Below are 20,966 nucleotides of genomic sequence, written 5' to 3'. Positions count from 1 at the left end.
AGACACATTATAAAATGTTTCATTTATTAATGATGTCTAATTTTATCCAGAAATATAATTCTATAATCTGCAACAACGCTCTCCAGATGTTTAAATTTTTCCCTGGCACCAGATAAATTACTAATGCATGCAACATATTATTTATATTTTGACAACGTCTGCATAAATTCTATATAAACACAACTTGAATGTGCAAGGCTTCCAGTGTCATTCTCCTCTCCAGTATGACAGTATGCTGCTTTATATTATCTTAATGTAATATTATAATCATGAACAAATCATGAATCTGGTTTGTACTGTAAACAGTTTTACCATAAGTCTCACACATTCACAGAATGTAGCTAAAATAAGGTGATATGGCCTTTGAAAGTGACTAGAAAGTGAGAAATGCCCGACCCTGACATCCCCGTCAGATGTTTGAAAGGTCAGTATGTAGCCGCTGATGGCGGCCCGGGGAGGCTTCCAGGAGAGCACAGCGCTTTCTGTCTGAATATTGCTGGCAACCAAATCACGCGGAGCATCCACATCTACGTAACACACAACCAGATCACATTCATGCTTATTCGGACAGAGAAATAAAATGACAGAATTTTTAGTGAAGAAACAGTCCAAAACTTTTATCGCTGATGCATTATGGGAGAATACATTTTTTTATTTTTTATTTACAGAATTGTTGTTTTGACAAAGAAGAATAAAAAGTGTTGAAGTGAGCAATTTTTCATAATATTATACAGGTGTATATATATATATATATATATATATATATATATATATATATGAAGAGTTCAGATGCAAATTGCCATTTAAAATTTTCTTCTAGAATGATCATTTTTATCAAGCTTGTATATTTAAGTTCAGTGATTTCACTTAAATGGCAATGATAATTACCTATTAATTGTTATTTAAGTGAAATTACTGAACTGATACAAATCAGTTTGATAAAAATCATCATTAAAGAAGAAAATTTCAAATGGCATTTAGAGGCTTTTGCATCTGAACTCTTCATATATATATATATATATATATATATATATATATATATATATATATATATATACAGTATACTTTTTGTATTGATTATTAAATGCTAGACAAAAAAAATAAATAAATAATAAATAATTATTAAAAAATTTTTTATTAGGCTATAATTATTTTATTTTGCAAAAAAATCTTTGTCTTACGTGAAATGGTTTTAATTTCTTAAACGCAATTTTATAGCTGCTATTAATATTAATTATTATTATATTGTAAATTGTTTTTTTTTTGTGATACATTAAACGTTTTTTTTATTCTCAATCAAAACACTTATGAGAAATGTATAGGACATTTCTTAAAAAAAGTTGTGTTAAAGCTACTTTATTATCAAAACAATTATTATTTTGTAAAATAATTATTTTTGTGATACATTAAATGGTTTACTTTTTCGATCAGGACACATAAAAACATTTTAATATTTTTTAATATATTAATATTAATAATGTGAATATATAAGATGTGTTTTGCATATATATATATATATATATATATATATAAACTCAAAAAAATCTGGGTTGTTTTAACCCAATTTTGGGTCAAATATGGACAAACCTAACCATTTGGTTACATTTTTAAATTACATTTTCAACTCAATGTTTGAGTTTGTCCATATTTGACCCAAAATTGGATAAAAACAACCCAGCATTTTTTAGAGTGTATATATGCAAAACACTGCACATGCATAACAGAATTTCACTATGATTTTATATGTAAATCCTCATTGTTTTCTGGGAATTACCCATCAGTAATGCTGTGCAGCTGTATCTGGTGTGGCCTACAGGAGGCGCTGCAGCACTAGTAATGGTTGACTGTGACTGCATCTCACCTGTTGTGAAGTCTGTGGTCGCTGGAGCACTTTTCTCTCGGTTTCTTATGGCATGAACATTGACTGTGTATTCAGTTGCTGGAGCGAGTGAAGTCATCTCAAACTCCACCGTGTTGCCAGAAACCTGCTCTGATATCGCAGGCACTTCAGAGAAAAATACAAGAAGCAGAAGAAGAATAACAGGTTTGTTTATATATAGGTTTTGGGGTATCAGTGACAGCAGTGTCCTGCAGTGCATCACTGACATATCTACAACTATTTTTGCTCTCGGTAGAGACAATGCATGCAAGTCAAACGTGAATAAAGAAAACTCAAAATAGAGCAAGAGATGGCAGGAGGTTCCCACCAGTGTCTGCGCTGTATGTGATGACGTATCCATCCACAGTCGCAACTGCAGGCTGCCAGAGCAACAGCGCACTCGCGTCAGTGACATTGACGGCAGTCAGGCTGCGGGGCGCATCCATGGCTGGGGGTCACAAACAAATGGATTCGTTAAAAAATACAATATTTTGCTATGCTATAATATGCCCTGAGGATGGTCTTTTGACCAAAAGCTTGGTGATTAAATTTGCTTTAAGGATTTATTTTTTGAGATTTCTAGTCTTGTCTGTCTGGCACCTTGTTTATCGTGAGTGCGGTGAAACTCCTTCAATTCTATGCTATCATATTTAAAATATAGCCTAAATTAAGTAAACCCATTTTTAAATGGGTTAGTTATATAGTTATATATATATATATATATATATATATATATATATACACACACACATACTAACCTAAAGGATTATTAGGAACACCATACTAATACTGTGTTTGACCCCCTTTCACATTCAGAACTGCCTTAATTTTACATGGCATTGATTCAACAAGGTCTTTAGAAATGTTGGCCCATATTGATAGGATAGCATCTTGCAGTTGATGGAGATTTGTGGGATGAAGCTCCCGTTCCACCACATCCCAAAGATGCTCTATTGGGTTGAGATCTGGTGACTGTGGCGGCCATTTTAGTACAGTCAACTCATTGACATGTTCAAGAAACCAATTTGAAATGATTCATGGTGCATTATCCTGCTGGAAGAAGCCATCAGAGGATGGGGACATGGTGGCCATAAAGGGATGGACATGGTCAGAAACAATGCTCAGGTAGGCCGTGGCATTTAAACGATGCCCAATTGGCACTAAAGGGCCCTAAAGTGTGCCAAGAAAACCATTACACCACCACCACCAGCCTGCACAGTGGGAACAAGGCATGATGATCCATGTTCTCATTCTGTTTACGCCAAATTCTGAATGTCTCAACAGAAATCGAGACTCATCAGACCAGGCAACATTTTGTCCAATTCTGGTGAGCTCTTGCAAATTGTCGCCTCTTTTTCCTATTTGTAGTGGAGATGAGTGGTACCCGGTGGGGTCTTCTGCTGTTGTAGCCCATCCGCCTCAAGGTTGTGTGTGTTGTGTCTTCACAAATGCTTTGCTGAATACCTCGGTTGTAAAGAGTGGTTATTTCAGTCAAAGTCGCTCTTCTATCAGCTTGAATCAGTCGGCCCATTCTCCTGTGACCTCTCGCATCAACAAGGCATTTTCTCCCACAGGACTGCCGCATACTGGATGTTTTTCCCTTTTCACACCATTCTTTGTAAACCCTAGAAATGGTTGTGCGTGAAAATCCCAGTAACTGAGCAGATTGTGAAATACTCAGACACCAACAACCATGCCACGCTCAAAATTGCTTAAATCCCCTTTCTTTCCCATTCTGACATTCAGTTTGGAGTTCAGGAGATTGTCTTGACCAAGACCACACCCCTAAATGCATTGAAGAAACTGCCATGTGATTGGTTGATTAGATAATTGCATTGATGAGAAACTCAACATCAGCGATATGTTATGCCCTAAATTAACACATAACTAACTAACTGTATTTTTCTATGTACATTTCTGAAATGCACTTTCTGTAAAGCTGCTTAGAAACAATATGTATTGTAAAAAAGCGCTATACAAATAAATTTAAATTGAATTGAGTGTTCCTAATAATCCTTCAGGTGAGTGTATATATATATATATATATATATATATATATACACATATATATCAGTGCTGTCAAACGATTAAAATATTTAATCGCGATTAATTGCATTAATGTCATAGTTAACTCGCGATTAATCGCACATTTTTATCTATTCTAAATGTCTCTTGATTTCTTTTTGTTACATTATTTTTTTCTCATTTTAATGCTCAATGTGGAAATCAATATGGAAAAGTGGAAAGTTTGCTAGGACAAAAAGACCGTTAATCGCGCGATAAAAAAATTACAGCCGTTAAAATGGGTTTGCGTTAACGCCGTTAATAACGTGTTAAACTGACAGCCCTAATATATATATATATATATATAATATATATTTACAAACTTTTGTTAGATGTGAGTAATCACAATCAATTTGACAGTCACAGCACTAATTATATTATATTTAGGTTTAAGGTTTTGTTCACTCGGTTTGAGTAATCCGGCTGCTGATCTTAAAAAAACACCACTAACCAGTCAAGTGACTTAACCGACCTGTGGTAAAAGTGTCGGACACTGGTTCGCTCTCCTCCAGACCTTTCACTGCAATAACTGACACCTGATACATCTCTCCAGGACTCAGATTTATGAGCGAAACCTGAGATTGTGACCCATCCACCATCACGACCATGGGTTTACCTGGTAATATACAGAAGAGAAGCAATAATGAATGAATTTACAGTATAGCAGCTACTTGAATATAATTAAATAACGTGGTTTATAGTATTTTCACTACATTGCATATACAGTGGTGTGAATAAGTTTTGGCCCCCATGCTAAAGTTGCCTAAAAAGAGGAATAAAAAATCATCTTTTGGATATTGATCTTAATGCCTTAATTAGAAAAATGAGGAAAACTCCAACCTTTAAGGACACCAATTTTCTTTGTGAATGAATAATGTATCATAAATAAATAAAAAAATTTTCCTTAAAATACAGGGTACATAAGTCAGGGCACCCCTATGTTAAATTCCCATAGAGTCAGGCAGATTTTTATTTTTAAAAGCCAGTTATTTCATGGATCCAGGATAATATGCATCCTGATAAAGTTCCCTTGGCCTTTGGGATTAAAATATCCCCACATCATCACACACCATTCACCACACTGGGGTACTTTCCATAAGATCATCTTTCAATGCAAATCAAACCAGCTATTAGGCTAACTGAAGTAAAACCATGCCAATCTCTAGGTGTGGTGAATGGTGTGTGATGATGTGGGGATATTTTAATCCCAAAGGCCAAGGGAACTTAATCAGGATGCATATTATCCTGGATCCATGAAATAACTGGCTTTTAAAAATAAAAATCTGCCTGACTCTATGGGAATTTAACATAGGGGTGCAATGACTCATGCACACTGTATTTTAAGGAAAAACATTAATTTATTTATTATATATTATTAATTCACAAAGAAAATTGGTGTCCTTAAAGGTTGGACTTTTCCTCATTTTTCTAATTAAGGCATTAAGATCAATATCCAAAAGATGATTTTTTATTCCTCTTTTTAGGCAACTTTAGCATGGGTGCCAACACTCATTCACACCACAGTAGCTATTGCATTGCATTTAGGGTTTGAAGAGGACCAGCACTCGCCTCCTTGGACTGGGAAGTAAGTGATCCTGAAGGAGTCCGGTTGGGAACGCGGTACAGTCCAGTAAACCACGGCTGATGTGTCCGTGACGTCAGAGAAACGAAGGTCTCGTAGAACTCCTAGGCCTGCCAGACAGCAAAACAGATATATACATTTAGCAATGTTGAGAAGAAAACACTGAAAATTGGGAAATTGTTCCACCCAGGGTCCTTATGGCCATTTAGATATGAAGTTAATTAATACACAGCCACTGGAAAACGGATAAAGAAAGACCAGCGTCAAACACTGAACTGCAGGAGAAGCTGGCCTTTCCCTGGTGCAATGAAAAAGGCCTAAAAGAAAGATTCGTTAGTCTTAAAAGTGCAAGTTTCCATTCCAAGAAACATCAACAAAAGCTCCCGTTTGAACCATGAGCAATCATGCCAAAATCATTAAACTGCATTCCACAAATTTACCTGGAGTGAGACAATGATAAAAAAGAAGGCATGTTATTTAGATCAGACCATTTACATAAACCAACACAGAATCATTAGTTCTCAGGGCATGCGGACAAATGAGCATCGCTTTCCCAGCAGCGATGTGCCGAAACATGTAACTTGATGGTTTAGTAGTGACATGAACATCAGGAGACTTTCCTCCGAATGCATGAACATACACATGAGCGTTCCTTCAAAGGAGAGAAACGAAAGCATGCAAGGTTAAAGTCAACATGATCTGAGGTTTTGTCAAAAAGTCTTTTTCAGCACCACTTTTCAATTTTTTCTTGTATTTAATTTGGTGCTTTTGTGCATCTGCTAAATGCATAAATGCAATGTTTGTGAACAGAATCTTTCACACTCTCAAATGTTGAATACTAACGTTGAAATTAATACATTTGTGTAACCTAAAGTGTTATGTCTTTCTTAATGGAAAAAGGTTGATTCTTGTGAAGAAAAGCAAAACTAAATCTTTTTAAATGCTGGTGCTGTTGACTTTAACCCTGGATTGAAACATATCATGATAGATACATTTCAAATCAAAGATTAACACACCAGCCAGTACCTGTTTAGGACCAAGAGTGTTATTTAGTTGTTAAAGACACTTCCACCACATTGCAGCCAAGAAAGCCCTCTCAAATCCAGAAGTGATGCGAAAGGCAATCCTACGACTCTGAACACAATACCTGTTCTGGCAACCGCAGTAATGGGTTGGGAGCGATGTTCCAACGTGACACCGTAAAGCTCAATTTCATACTCGGTTCCCCCCAAAAGCTGCGTTAACACTTTGGTTCTTTCATCGCCCGGCAGAACGAACTCTCGAGGGTGGGAGAGCTTTCTCGAATCTCTAACTTTGAGCACGAATCGATCAAACACGTCGTCTTCTGCCGTCCAGGCCAGCCGGAAACTCTCAGGGGTGACGTCCGACACGAAAAGGTGCTCAATCTCTGGTTCTGCCTCTGATTGACGAGAGGAAACGGGTCTTTTTCTTGTTTCAACCTGAGTTTTGCCGGTCTCCAACCACTCGACATGCGTCAGGTAATATGACTATACTTCTCGTGTTAGTTAAACCATGGACACATAACAACAACATACGCATCCCTTCATGACTGGCATTGCAAATACACAAGACATTCATGCATGCGAGCTGCTGCGTCATACAAGATCTTCATGCTGGTGAAAAACCTTGATGATATGGGACTTATATGTAGAGTTGGGTATCGTTTGAATTTGAACGATTCTGATTCCGATTCCTTGTTTCGATTCCGGTTCCTAACGATTCTCGATTCCGATTCTTTTAAGAGGCGGGGTCAAAAAAGTTTAGCTAACCTTGCTAACCAACGGCCTTTCTGAAGGAAATAATCCTTTCTGAAGGAAATACTCTTTCTGTAAAAATACTCCTTTTGTCACAAATTTTGCATTTTGCCGAGATTTCATTATTTTTAGAAAAGTGAAGCCACACTTTGGACCGCCGACGTAAGCTACACATGTTCGACTCGCGCGGTTATGCCAACACTTCCGGTAGACGCTTCTTTGTTGGTGTTGTTCAGCGGTTTCTTCTTCCGCTCGGCGGACTGTGAATATTGAAACTAGGAATCGAAATTTTAACTTTTGAACGATTCCGGGAAAAACGAAAAGTTAGTCTCGGTTCCAATCGATACTCGATTCTCGATACCCAACCCTACTTATATGGGATGATATCGATAGTTGCCAGCCATTTAAGTAGAAAAGAAAACAGTTTAAATATGGCATCAGACATGTGGGACAAGTGAAGCATGTATTGTTCACTTGAAACAAAGAAAAACACTTATCGATGGAGGAGACCTGGCTAATAAACAAGGGATAGTATTGAGGGGGTGGTAGAGTTTCCCAACTAAAGCTTAGATGTCATCTTCTAGAATATAGACATTTAAGAGGACGTGTAAACACTGGACATGTTCATTATTTTGAATTGCCATCTGCATAAGCATTAGGGGCCCTATTTTAACGATCTGAAGCGCATGGCGCAAGTAACTTTGTGGGCGGGTCCCGGCGCTGTTGCTATTTTCCCGGCGGGATAAATGCCTCTTGCGCCTGGCGCAAATCTAAAAGGGGTTGGTCTGAAGTAGCTTCATTATTCATAGGTGTGGTTTGGGCGTAACGTGAAATAAACCAATCCGAGTGCCAGCCAACATACCCTTTAAGAACAGGTGCGCATGTTGCATGAAGGATTGTTATTAAAACGGCGGGTTTACCAGGCGCGTGCCAGGAGCGTTCACAGCCGATGAGACCGACGATCTTGTAAACGTGCCACTGACTTTAGACCAGGTTTTTTGACTTTGTTCCCTAGTTTACCGACGTGCGTCTGTGGAGGGGAAAATCCCGCTTTGCGCGCGTGCAAAATAAGAATGAGACATGCGTTTGTGTATAAAGTCATTTGCGCCGGGTGCAAGATAGGGCACTATAGGTGTTTGAGTATTTTCTTCCGAGCCTTTCTCAATAAGACACATGCCTTTGGTGTGAGATACCCGGGTTCGAATCCACTGCGAGACACCAATGTGTCCCTGAGCAAGACACTTTTCCTAGTTGCTCCAGAGGCGTGCGACCTCTGAAATATAGCAATTGTAAGTCGCTTTGGATAAAAGCGTCAGCTAAATGAATAAATGTAAATGCAATCGAAGCCGGATCTGAAGCAGCACCATGGATAAATGTGGGTTAATGTGTGATTGTACACTGCAATCACAATTTTGGGAAACAATCTAATTCTCAACGGTTAAAAACAGTTGCATTAAAGTCATTTTACAGTTGAAAGTGATATTTATCTTACTAAGGCCGTGTGTCCTTAGCAAGCTGAAAACGCTACACGCTCTGCTGAAGACACTGTGCTTTGGGCGCTTGAGAGCGTTTTGGCGGTGTAGCGTTTTTTTCCGTTGGGACGTTTCGTTGCTATGATACAGAATATCCGCAGCAGTTTGAATGTTGACAGTTGGTCGGTGTGGTATTAGTCCCTCCACTGTGATTGGACGGCTGGGTAAAAAGTGACAGTGATGAGCGCTGCGTTTTATCCAAAGTTGAACATTTTTCAACTCCCAGCGACCAGTAAAAACGCCGGGCGCTCGGCGCTTCAGCGTGAAAAAAAAAACGGTGAAAACAAACGCCAGGCCAAACCTTATCTCACGACCAATTCGTACGAATTCGACGCATGATTAAAAAGTGTCTAATTCGTACGACCTCACTCGTACTAATTCGTACGATTTGTCTAAACCCATGAATGGTTAGGTTTAGGGGCGGGGTAAGGTGTAGGTCATTCGTACAAATTCATACAAATTGGCCAATTCGTAAAATATGTACGATTTAGCAAAATCATATTAATTCGTACGAGTGAGATCGTATGAATTGTTACGAATTAGCCACTTTTTAATCATTCGTCGAATTCGTACGACTTGGTCGTGAGATCGGGTTGGCCAGGCGCGTGGAAAAACGCTTTGGTGGACACACGGCCTAATTGGTTAGTTGATATGAAGTTGCAAAGTTACTTATAGTTAGTAGAGTGTCTAAAGTGGACCACAACGTGTTCCCAATAACAGTTCTCGTCAGTACTGATTTTAAAACGACTGACCAATCAGAAGCTCAGCAGCTGGGGACGGGAAAAGCAACTTGAGCTTATGACGTGTTATAGAGCTAACAGGTAGTTGTCATGGTATTGTGTGTCTAACATATCAGAGAGAATCTTGAACATGTCCTGTGCATACAACCCAGATCTGCTAGATATTAACAACATTCAACAAAGTAAAAAACGACTAAGCTTGGGCAGCGAAAGCTCTGAGGTGAAGGAGTGACGTGCAGTTGAAAAGCAGAAAGCGGTACCTGTAACAGCCACTGTGGTGATTGGACGAGACTGTAACCCATCCCCTGACACCCCGGTCACACTGACCTCATAGCCAATGCCAGTAATCAGGCCCAAAACATCCAGAGAGGTCTGGTTTCCCGGCACTACGAACTCTTGTGGCTCCAGCAGCAGGCCAGAGTCCGACACCTTTACCTGAAAATGGCTGAAGCCTTCAGAAGAATCTGCTTCCCAGGACACCAGAAATCCGTATGGGGTAATATCCGAAACGGTGAGGTTTCCCACTTTAGGTAATGACGCTGGGATACGTGGTACAGGATTCATTTGGGTCCCGTAGTTGCAGTGTTATAGGAGGGGACAATACAGGGTGAGGATGTAAATGATTCTGCAGTGATTGCAAGGTCAAAATAGCTTGTTATTTGTCAAATGTTTCTCATTAATTCAATGTTAAAGGGATACTCCACTTTTTTTGGAAATAGGCTTATTTTACCACTCTCCCAGAGTTAAACAGTTGGGTTTTACCATTTCGAATGTACTCAGCCGATTTTTTGATATTTAGAAGAATATCAGTAACCAGACAGTTTCTGGTCTCATTGACTTCCATAGTATATTTTTTTTCCGAGACCAGAAACTCTCTGGTTACTGATATTCTTCTAAATATCAGAAAATCGGCTGAATGGATTTGAAAACGGTGAAACTCAACTGTTTAACTCTGGGGGAGCCTATTTCCAAAAAAAGTGGAGAATCCCTTTAAGCTATCATTATATGAGCTTTCTTTCTCCAAGTAAATTAACCGAGTATTCAGTGGGTGCAATAAAACTGCATGCATATGCATTGACAAAAACGGGAATGAATCAGGATAACCATACATCTGTGTTAAACAACATGTGGTCAGAGTCAGACAGATGCAAAAATGAGTTTCCACACTACAAATCTACTTTTCCTAATGTGCAATCATGTCATGTTTCACAGGAGATTATGTTGCAAACAGAAACATCAGTGGGAGAATTAGTGTTTTTTTTTTTACCAAGCACAAAAAAAATGTTTTTTTATTCTTTCATTTTTGATGTAGTCAACATATTCACACTTGGGGCCAGATTTAACAGCTTGCACCGGTGCAAACCCTTGGCTATCAAATCTACTGTAAGAATTTACTGAAGACACACAGTGAAAAGCCATAAAAAGCGTTATTTTTGTGCTCGACCTTATTGCATATGCATTTGTAGGAGCTTCCAATGCATTTTCATCCTAGGGCGTATATAGAGACGCTTTTGACATTTGGCACCCTTTAGCATCAATACATATGTGTAGGTTTAGGTCTGGGGTAGGGTTAGGGTTAGACCACTAGGAGGCGCCTTCTGGCCCATATATATCTGCGTCTCATATTGACACTAAAGGGTGCCATGACACAATGTCAAAAGCCTCAGTATATGAGGCCTTGGGATGAGACCGGACGGGAGTTTCCCTTTCAGACGCAAAATTAAACGAATCAGGAGAGTATTTAAACGAATCGTGCAAGATGATTTACGAAGGTTTGCGCTCGTCAATTTACTGGTATTTGTAATTTGCGCTGCTCTTGGTAGATCATTATGGAAATAATGGAGAACTTTCCACTCACGTCGGCGTTTTACGGGATTGCGCTCTCACGCTATTTGCCCTGTTTAGTAAATCCGGCCCCTGATGTAAAAAATCATTCGCCTTTGGAGTCATTCAAGTAACCATGTTAAATATTACATGCATGCAATTGTACCAAAACAAACAAAAATGTCCGTTTCAGTAATTTGTAAATGTGTTAGTTCTGTTTGTTAAGTCCTGATTTGTTGTGAGAGAAGCATGAAAAACTTGCACAGTACCTGTACTGGTATTGAAGGAAACTGATGGAGTTTGACGGCCACGAGACAGACCATAAAACATTATGTCATAGACCGTAGAGTCCATAAGACCCATCACGGTAACGTTCCTCTCTGATCCTGATAGCCTGAGCTCTACAACATCATACAGCTGCTCACGGTCAGTGATACGAGCAGCAAAGCCATCAAAGTGGCCTGACAGTGTGCTCCAGGACAGCGCCAAGCTATTCGGGAGGGTTTCAGACACCACAACGGTGCCCAATTTAGGCTTAGGCTCTGAATGAAAGAAAGTATTGGGTACTGTTATGAAACTTAACAGTAGCTGAAACAAGCGAAAACTGGATGTTTAAAACTGTAGGAATATTCTGGGTTATTTGCCTTAATGTCTATGATAAGCATCTGTGGTCTGCAGTCAATTGTGGCAGACAATAATTACGACTTAGTCCTCAGTTTGAAAAATGGCAAAGAAAATGCATTAGCATTCAGTGGGACCAATTCATGTTTCCACTTTGAGGACAATCTACTTGAAAAATGGCATCAAATCACTGGTCAATCAATCACACTAATCAAGTGTTTGTGTGTAATGCTACGTAGTAAGTAATCTAGGTTTAGATGCAATATGAGCCTGATTTTATCCTAAAATTCAAAGGAGTGAGTGACAAATTGGACATAACTTGTGCAAACACAAGGTTTGGAAGAAAATCTTTACACTCCTCCTGCTAACATGCCATAGACATTACCCTGCAAACAACCAGGAATACTACACTGTAAAAAATATTTTCAAGATTTGTTATCACAACATATTTTCTTTTGTCAAATCAACTTTATAATAATTTATTTAGTTGAGATAACTTATTATTTTGAGTTTCTGATGGTTAAATTAATCTCCTTAATCATATTAACTCACTTTTTCCAGTTTAATAAACTTAAAATTTTGAGGCAACCTAGATTACTTACTTTTTTTAAGTTAAACCAACAATATTTTTTACAGTGTAGTAATCACAACATTTTTTCTTTTGTCAAATCAACTTAAATAATTTATTTAGTTCAGATAAAATATAATTTTGAGTTTCTGATGGTTAAATTAATCTCCTTCATTGTATTAACTCACTTTTTCCAGTTCAATGAACTTAAAATTTTAAGGCAATCAGGTTACTTACTTTTTTAAGTTAAACCATCAATATTTTTTTACATGTACTTTGTGCCATACTATGAACTATTTTTTAATCTGCACAATTCTTACATTATTTCTCACAATTCTGAGCAATTTTAAGAATTTTTCTCATAGTGAGTTTATACCTCGCAATTCTGACAATTATATGTAAAAATAATAAGTATACTTCTTCAAGTTCATTTTATTTTAATGTACTTCATGTAAGTATACTAATATCAATGTTCTAGAAGTATACTTGTAAGTGTACCGTTTAAATATTACTTGGGACTAAATTGGCCAACTTTTTAGTGTATAAAAGTATACTTTAAGTGTAACGGTAGACTTTGTGTAGACAAGGTTTTCATTTGAACTGTAACTATACTACAAGTGAACTTACTGATAGTTTACTTGACAAATACTAGCAATGTTTTAGTTTATGAAAGTACACTTACTCTCAGAAACTACAAGTTTAGAAGTTATATACATTACTGCAACTTGCTTTAAGTGAACTTAACACCATACTTACAGTTTATTACTTTTTGGACTTTAAGTATACTAGTATATTCCTATTTAGGTAAAAAAAAATATATATATATATATATACATATACACTTGAAATATACCTTTCAGTCAACAGTGGGGAAAGAGTAAACTAGATTTGGATTCCTATGTACAGTACACTACCAGTGGTCTAGCCAAAAGAAAAAAAAAATCAACTTTAAGACAGTTTTATATGTGGGAATTAAAAATTATAAAGTAAAAAAGTCCAAATTGCGAGATATAAATTCGTAATTGCGAGAAATAGTAAGAATTGTGAGATGAAAAATGAAATTACCTTATTATTGTTTTATTCCAGGGCAGCAAATGGGCTTCCATATAGCAAACAACATCTTCAAAACCCAATATAAATGTTTAAAGCATGTGTTCTGAGAACTCAAAAGCATGCTCAGCTGTACCTGTGGTTACTACAGTTGTCAGGGCAGCCGTGTTGGCGCCACCTGAGGTGGCATACAGCTTGATCTGATATCGTGTGTCTCCTCTGAGCCCGGACAGCACTGTGGAGCGGGCACCTGTGGGCAAGGTGCGCCCCGTCGCCTGCGAGGGCAAAGCAGACTCTCTCACCTCGACTATAAAATTATCAAACGCCTTCTCTCCCGTCCGCCAGGAGAGCGAAACTGTGTCTGAGGTAATGTTTGAAACAACTAGCCCAGACAAGTCAGGCTCGGCCGCTACAGGGGAAAAAGCCAGCCATGGCGTTTTGTTTAGTGTCTCTTTCTCTGGTTTCAATAGTTTTAGAGATCTGTCCATGCTAACGGTCCAGCTAACAGCCTTGGTTAAAGAGATAGTTCAGCCAAAAAAGCATTTACTCATCCTCATTTCGCTTCAAATCTGTATGCTTTTGTATCTGATCAAAATCAAACCAGGGTTTACGGCGTGGGAGGCGGGCGCACTAAGAAGAACGCTAAAGACCGCAGCTGCTAGCGTCAGTCACTAGCACGAAGCCATCTTGAAGCCAGGGGAGTGAGGTTTACTTGCACAGCTCTTCCTCGCCTATGTTCGTTGCACTTCTTTCCCATACACTTGCTTTCCCACTCGGGTCACGGCACCAAAAGTAATCGAATCTACTCAACCAGCTCCTAGTGAGGTTTGAACCAGGGTCTCTGGCGTGGGAGGCGGGCTCGCTAACAAGGATGCTAATGACCGCAGCTGCTAGCGTCAGTCACTAGGTGCCTCTTGAAGCCAGGGGAGTGAGGTTTACTTGCACAGCTCTTACTGGACAATGTTCGTTGCACTTTCTTTCCCATAAACCTCATTCCCATCCGGGTCACGGCACCAAAAGTAATCGTTTCTACTCAACCAGCTCCTAGTGAGGTTTGAACCAGGGTCTCTGGCGTGGGAGGCGGGCTCGCCAACAAGGATGCTAATGACCGCAGTTGCTAGCATCAGTCAATAGCGTGCCTCTTGAAGCCAGGGGAGTGAGGTTTACTTGCACAGCTTTTACTGGCCTATGTTCGTTGCACTTGCTTTCCAATAAACCTCATTCCCATCCGGGTCACGGCACCAAAAGTAATCGTTTCTACTCAACCAGCTCCTAGTGAGGTTTGAACCAGGGTCTCTGGCGTGGGAGGCGGGCTCGCCAACAAGGATGCTAATGACCGCAGCTGCTAGCGTCAGCCAATAGCATGCCTCTTGAAGCCAGGGGAGTGAGGTTTACTTGCACAGCTCTTACTGGCCTATGTTCGTTGCACTTGCTTTCCCATAAACCTCATTCCCATCCGGGTCACGGCACCAAAAGTAATCGGTTCAACTTGACCAGCTCCCAGTGAGGTTTGAACCAGGGTCTCTGGCGTGGGAAGCGGGCTCGCCAACAAGGATGCTAATGACCGCAGCTGCTAGCGTCTGTCACTAGCACGCCTCTTGAAGCCAGGGGAGTGAGGTTTACTTGCACAGCTCTTACTGGCCTATGTTCGTTGCACTTGCTTTCCCATAAACCTCATTCCCATCCGGGTCACGGCACCAAAAGTAATCGGTTCAACTCGACGAGCTCCTAGTGAGGTTTGAACCAGGGTCTCTGGCGTGGGAGGCGGGCTCGCCAACAAGGATGCTAATGACCACAGCTGCTAGCGTCAGTCACTAGCACGCCTCTTGAAGCCAGGGGAGTGAGGTTTACTTGCACAGCTCTTACTGGCCTATGTTCGTTGCACTTGCTTTCCCATAAACCTCATTCCCATCCGGGTCACGGCACCAAAAGTAATCGTTTCTACTCAACCAGCTCCTTGTGAGGTTTGAACCGGGCTCGCTAACAAGGACAGTAAAGACCACGGCGTCTAGTGTCAGTCACTAGCGTGCCTCTTGAAGCCAGGGGACTGAGGTTTACATGCACAGGCCTGCGTCCATTGCACTTGCTTTCCCCCTAAACCTCACTCCCACCTGGGTCACGGCACCAAATGTTCACCACGGTAACCAGTTCTACTCGACCAGCTTCGAGTGGGTATACTCGTAAATCATCTTGTGGCACCAGATTCAGATTTCCATGTGCACAGGCAGATGCTGAAACTTGAATTTAGTCTTCAATTGTGCATGTTCCTCACGCTATAACATCACTTCAGGAGACTTGAGTTTCATGGACCACTTTTAGAGAGATCTTCAACAAATGAAGATAAAGAAAAAACATACAGGTTTGGAATGACATGAGTACATAAATGTGAACTTTTTGGTTGAACTACTCTTTTGAGGCCTGATTTATCACTTCCAATATAAACAAACGGGGGAAAACAGCAAGGAAAAGAGAGAATTCCAGTTACCTGTGGAGGCGACAGCACTGACGGAGTCTGTTCTCCTTCCCTTCATAACTCCAGTGAGGTAAGCTATATAGTCAGTAGTCGGCTGTAGCCCAGTGATTTCATATGACTGTGTACCGTGTGTTAGATTATATTCAACTGGCTCCCGCTGCCAGCTAGAGTCTATAATCTCCAGGATAAACCTCTCAATATCTCCTCTCGTGTCATTCCATGAAATGGAGAAACTCTCTGATGTAATATTAGACACATACAGACTGCCAACCATTGGAGCGCTATCTAAAGGGAGAAACGGTTATTGGAACAGAGGTAATGTATATTTGCACTTGCTGTACAGTGTTTGGACATTGTCACCCTTATTGTCTATGGGTACATCGTTGCTGTACTAAATGCGTAATTTGCATGTATAATTTGTTAAGCCGAGCATATGATATTAATTGTTATAGGCTAAATACTAGCTAGTGTTATTTGTGCTTGTCGGATTAGGCCTGTTTTACACACCACGTGTCTGCAGCATATTTATTTTTGCATGCATACAGGTAACAGATTTCATGTATTAGATTTCATGGCAAAGTTGGTAAAAAATATAATTAAAATGTAAATATTCAGCCGAAAAATAAAATACTTAAATTCTTCATTTTTAATGTTTTCATGAATTGTTTGCTTACACACTGCAGATGCGTGATGTTAAACTGGCTTCAATATGAAAACTATGGAAGCTTGTTTCCACCAATGAATAAAAAATAAATAAATAATTGCGATTTTTTTATCTCACAATTGCGAGACATGAAGTCAGAATTGTGAGAAATAAAGTCGCAATTGCGTGTTATGTCTGAGAAAAAATTACAGAAGTGCGACTTTTTATTTCACAATTCTGACTTTTTTGCGAATGTTTGTCTGACTTTTATGTTTACATCTCGCAATTCTGACTTTATAAGTATAAGACATAATTGCGAGTTTATATGTCGAAATTCTGACATCTTTTCTCAGAATTGTGAGATATAAACACGCAATTGCCAGAATAGTTTATATTTCACAATTCTGACTTTACAACACGCAATTTGGACTTTGTCAAGCATTTCTGACTTTATAACACGCCATTGCGAATTTATTTCTCGCAATTCTGACTTTATATCTCGCAATTCTGACTTTATAACACGCAAGTGCGACTTTATATCTCGCAATTCTGACTTTATATCACGCAATTCTGACTTTATATCTCACAATTCTGACTTTATATCTCACAATTCTGACTTTATATCTCGCAATTCTGACTTTATATCTCGCAATTCTGACTTTATATCTCGCAATTCTGACTATATCACGCAATTCTGACTTTATAACACGCAAGTGCGACTTTATATCACGCAATTCTGACTTTATATCTCACAATTCTGACTTTATATCTCGCAATTCTGACTTTATAACACGCAATTGCGACTTTATAACACGCAATTCTGACTTTTTATCTTGCAATTTTGACTTAATATCACCCAATTGCGACTTTATATCACACAATTCTGACTTTATATCTCGCAATTTAGATTTTTTAACACGCAATTGCGACTTTATATCACGCAATTCTGACTTTATATCTCACAATTCTGACTTTATATCTCACAATTCTGACTTTATATCTCGCAATTCTGACTTTATATCTCGCAATTCTGACTTTATATCTCACAATTCTGACTTTATATCTCGCAATTCTGACTTTATATCTCGCAATTCTGACTTTATATCTCGCAATTCTGACTATATCACGCAATTCTGACTTTATAACACGCAAGTGCGACTTTATATCACGCAATTCTGACTTTATATCTCACAATTCTGACTTTATATCTCGCAATTCTGACTTTATAACACGCAATTGCGACTTTATAACACGCAATTCTGACTTTTTATCTTGCAATTTTGACTTAATATCACCCAATTGCGACTTTATATCACACAATTCTGACTTTATATCTCGCAATTTAGATTTTTTAACACGCAATTGCGACTTTATATCACGCAATTCTGACTTTATATCTCACAATTCTGACTTTATATCTCGCAATTCTGACTTTATATCTCGCAATTCTGACTTTATATCACGCAATTCTGACTTTATATCTCGCAATTCTGACTTTATATCTCGCAATTCTGACTTTATAACACGCAAGTGCGACTTTATATCTCGCAATTCTGACTTTATATCTCGCAATTCTGACTTTATAACACGCAAGTGCGACTTTATATCACGCAATTCTGACTTTATATCTCACAATTCTGACTTTATATCTCGCAATTCTGACTTTATAACACGCAATTGCGACTTTATAACACGCAATTCTGACTTTTTATCTTGCAATTTTGACTTAATATCACCCAATTGCGACTTTATATCACACAATTCTGACTTTATATCTCGCAATTTAGATTTTTTAACACGCAATTGCGACTTTATATCACGCAATTCTGACTTTATATCTCGCAATTTTGACTTTATAATACGCAATTGTGACTTTATATCTCGCAATTCTGACTTTATATCTCGCAATTCTGACTTTATAACACGCAATTGCGACTTTATAACACGCAATTCTGACTTTTTATCTTGCAATTTTGACTTTATATCTCGCAATTCTGACTTTATATCACACAATTCTGATTTTATATCTCGCAATTCGGACTTTATAACATGCAATTGCGACTTTATATCACGCAATTCTGACTTTACATCTCGCAATTGTGAGAAAAAAGTCAGAATTGTGAGAAAAAAGTCAGAATTGTGAGATAAAAAGTCACAATTACCTTTTTTATTTTTCATTCTGTGCAAAGAAGCTTCCATCGAAAACAGAAAAGCCGGAGAAAAAAAAAAGAAAAGAAAAAGGTGTTTTCTAAGAATGTTCGTTTAGATGTGAATAAAACTGGGGCTATTTTGTTGTATTTGTTCACTGTAGTGTCAAAACAGGTTAACAAGAATATAGCGTTAGTGCATATGAAGCAATCAATACAAAAGATGTATAAAGATTATTCCAAATTATTCCCATGCCAATTTTTAAATATTATTCCCAATCCAAACAAAAGTTAATGCTCAGACGGTGACCAGAAAGCAGTATGTTTCAATATCACATCAGTATTTCCAGTGAATGGGTAAAAACATAAATAACAGAGTTAAAAAATTTTAATAAACGTGTTAGAAGAAACAACAAGTCAGAAGATGGATGAGCATATAATGGTGATGGCCAGTACCTATTTTGGTTTATGTAAGGCTACTTTAATTATTTCAAGAAGTATATTCTTGGCTTCTTCGTAAATGGGTTACATTTAGCTTCCTCCCGGTCAAAAACGGACAAAGCCTTAAAATTGAACTTTATTTTTCCCCAGGATAACCATTCAAATATATTTTTTGTTTTATAATATTTTCTGATTATTATTTAGAATGTTTATAGTTTTTTTTATGATACTTTGCATTAATTATATATTTTTTATGAGCTATTTTTTCGATTAGAATTAATATATTTATTTCTATTTTTATATATATATATATATATTTAAATTCAATAAATGCAACATTTCACATCTCAAAATAGAGTGCCAGCCTACACTCAGAAAAATGCTGGGTTGTTTTAACCCAATTTTGGGTCAAATATGGACAAACTCAAACATTGGGTTAAAAATGTAATTTAAAAATGTAACCCAATGGCTGGGTTTGTTTACCCCATTTACCCCAAATTGGGTTAAAACAACCCAGCATTTTTCTGAGTGTAATAAAAAAATGTGTTAATTTATTAAATGTATAAATACATAAGAAATATACATAAAAATCGGTTCAGCTGATGAAAAAGATTGGGAACCACAGCGCTGATATAGAAAGACCTCAAAATAAACACTACATCAAAATGGATGACTTATTCAAATGCATGTTGCTTCTATATCAAATCAATAGATGTGTGAAATGATGCAGGGAGATGATGAGATCACGCAATGAAATGATATGTAAGAGGGTGAAATATGTTGCAATCACTGCAGCACATCAAACCTCACCACAATGCGGTAACTATATGAGATGGGTGGTGCCATGCATTTGGGGTAGCTGGTTGATATATAAAGGTTGACAATGATTACTGCTGAAAACAAAGCTTTGATTTCAGTGGAAATGAATGGAAACATGACACATCCTTTGCCCCAACGCAATCAACTTGGGAGGCAAGACCGACACAGTGGCTGGAACAGTACAGCTGACAATCAGTAAGCTTTGTTAAATGAAGTCGTTTCACAATCAACAAATTATTGTGGACATTCGAGAGACGCTGCTACGTGTTCGGTCATCATTCTCATGGATGGACCACATGCAACAAAAAAAGTTTAGGTTTCATGAAGAATTAAAAGGAAATGTTAGAGCACAGAAGCACCTGCTTGACACCACAGCTCCCAACTAGAATGAAAAAGGTCAGAAAGAGAGAAAAGATTAAGAAAAAAAGGTATCATAGAAAATAGGTTTCTCATCCCTTGTGAAAAAGAAGTGGGCTTAATTGCATTGAATGTGCACTAGCATTGCATTTTAAATCTTAACAGTATATTTATAAAAACTGTACTTAGATAAAATGATTAATTAAACCGTGATATAAAATGTATGATAATTAATATAACATTAATTGAACATCTTTAAATAAATACATATTTCAAAGACAACAGAAATAATTATTGTTCAAGTCATTTGAAATGAACTGAAAACTTAAATTAAGAAGGGGCTGATTTGTGAGTTTGTTTCTCAATTGAATGTAAAATTAATATGTGACGAGTTAAGTTCAACTAATTGTATTGCATATACATTTAAGCTATAACACATTTTCATTTTATA

At 38.0% G+C, this 20,966-nt stretch overlaps 1 protein-coding gene across 10 annotated transcripts in view; it reads right to left on the bottom strand.

Moving 5' to 3' along the window:
* Positions 1-20,966, bottom strand: part of tnca (tenascin Ca) — a 107,240-nt gene that overhangs the window by 8,446 nt on the left and 77,828 nt on the right. For 3 of the 10 annotated variants that reach the window (XM_089130619.1, XM_089130622.1, XM_089130620.1), the window contains 10 exons: positions 16,121-16,393; positions 13,772-14,044; positions 11,666-11,938; positions 9,833-10,111; positions 6,673-6,945; positions 5,513-5,635; positions 4,416-4,559; positions 2,208-2,327; positions 1,862-2,005; positions 397-527 (listed from right to left, as the gene is read on the bottom strand). In XM_089130619.1, coding sequence (XP_088986745.1) covers positions 397-527; positions 1,862-2,005; positions 2,208-2,327; positions 4,416-4,559; positions 5,513-5,635; positions 6,673-6,945; positions 9,833-10,111; positions 11,666-11,938; positions 13,772-14,044; positions 16,121-16,393 — 2,033 coding nt within the window. The remainder of the gene's footprint in view (positions 1-396; positions 528-1,861; positions 2,006-2,207; positions 2,328-4,415; positions 4,560-5,512; positions 5,636-6,672; positions 6,946-9,832; positions 10,112-11,665; positions 11,939-13,771; positions 14,045-16,120; positions 16,394-20,966) is intronic. The other 7 variants (XM_089130625.1, XM_089130627.1, XM_089130628.1 and 4 more) reach the window with 4 other exon arrangements.

This window comes from Pimephales promelas, chromosome 4 (genome assembly GCF_988280905.1).
Source record: "Pimephales promelas chromosome 4, fPimPro1.hap1.1, whole genome shotgun sequence".
Classification (NCBI taxonomy): domain Eukaryota; kingdom Metazoa; phylum Chordata; class Actinopteri; order Cypriniformes; family Leuciscidae; genus Pimephales; species Pimephales promelas.
The sequence above is the reverse complement of the archived record's forward strand: the minus strand, read 5'-3'. Positions and strand labels throughout refer to the sequence as shown.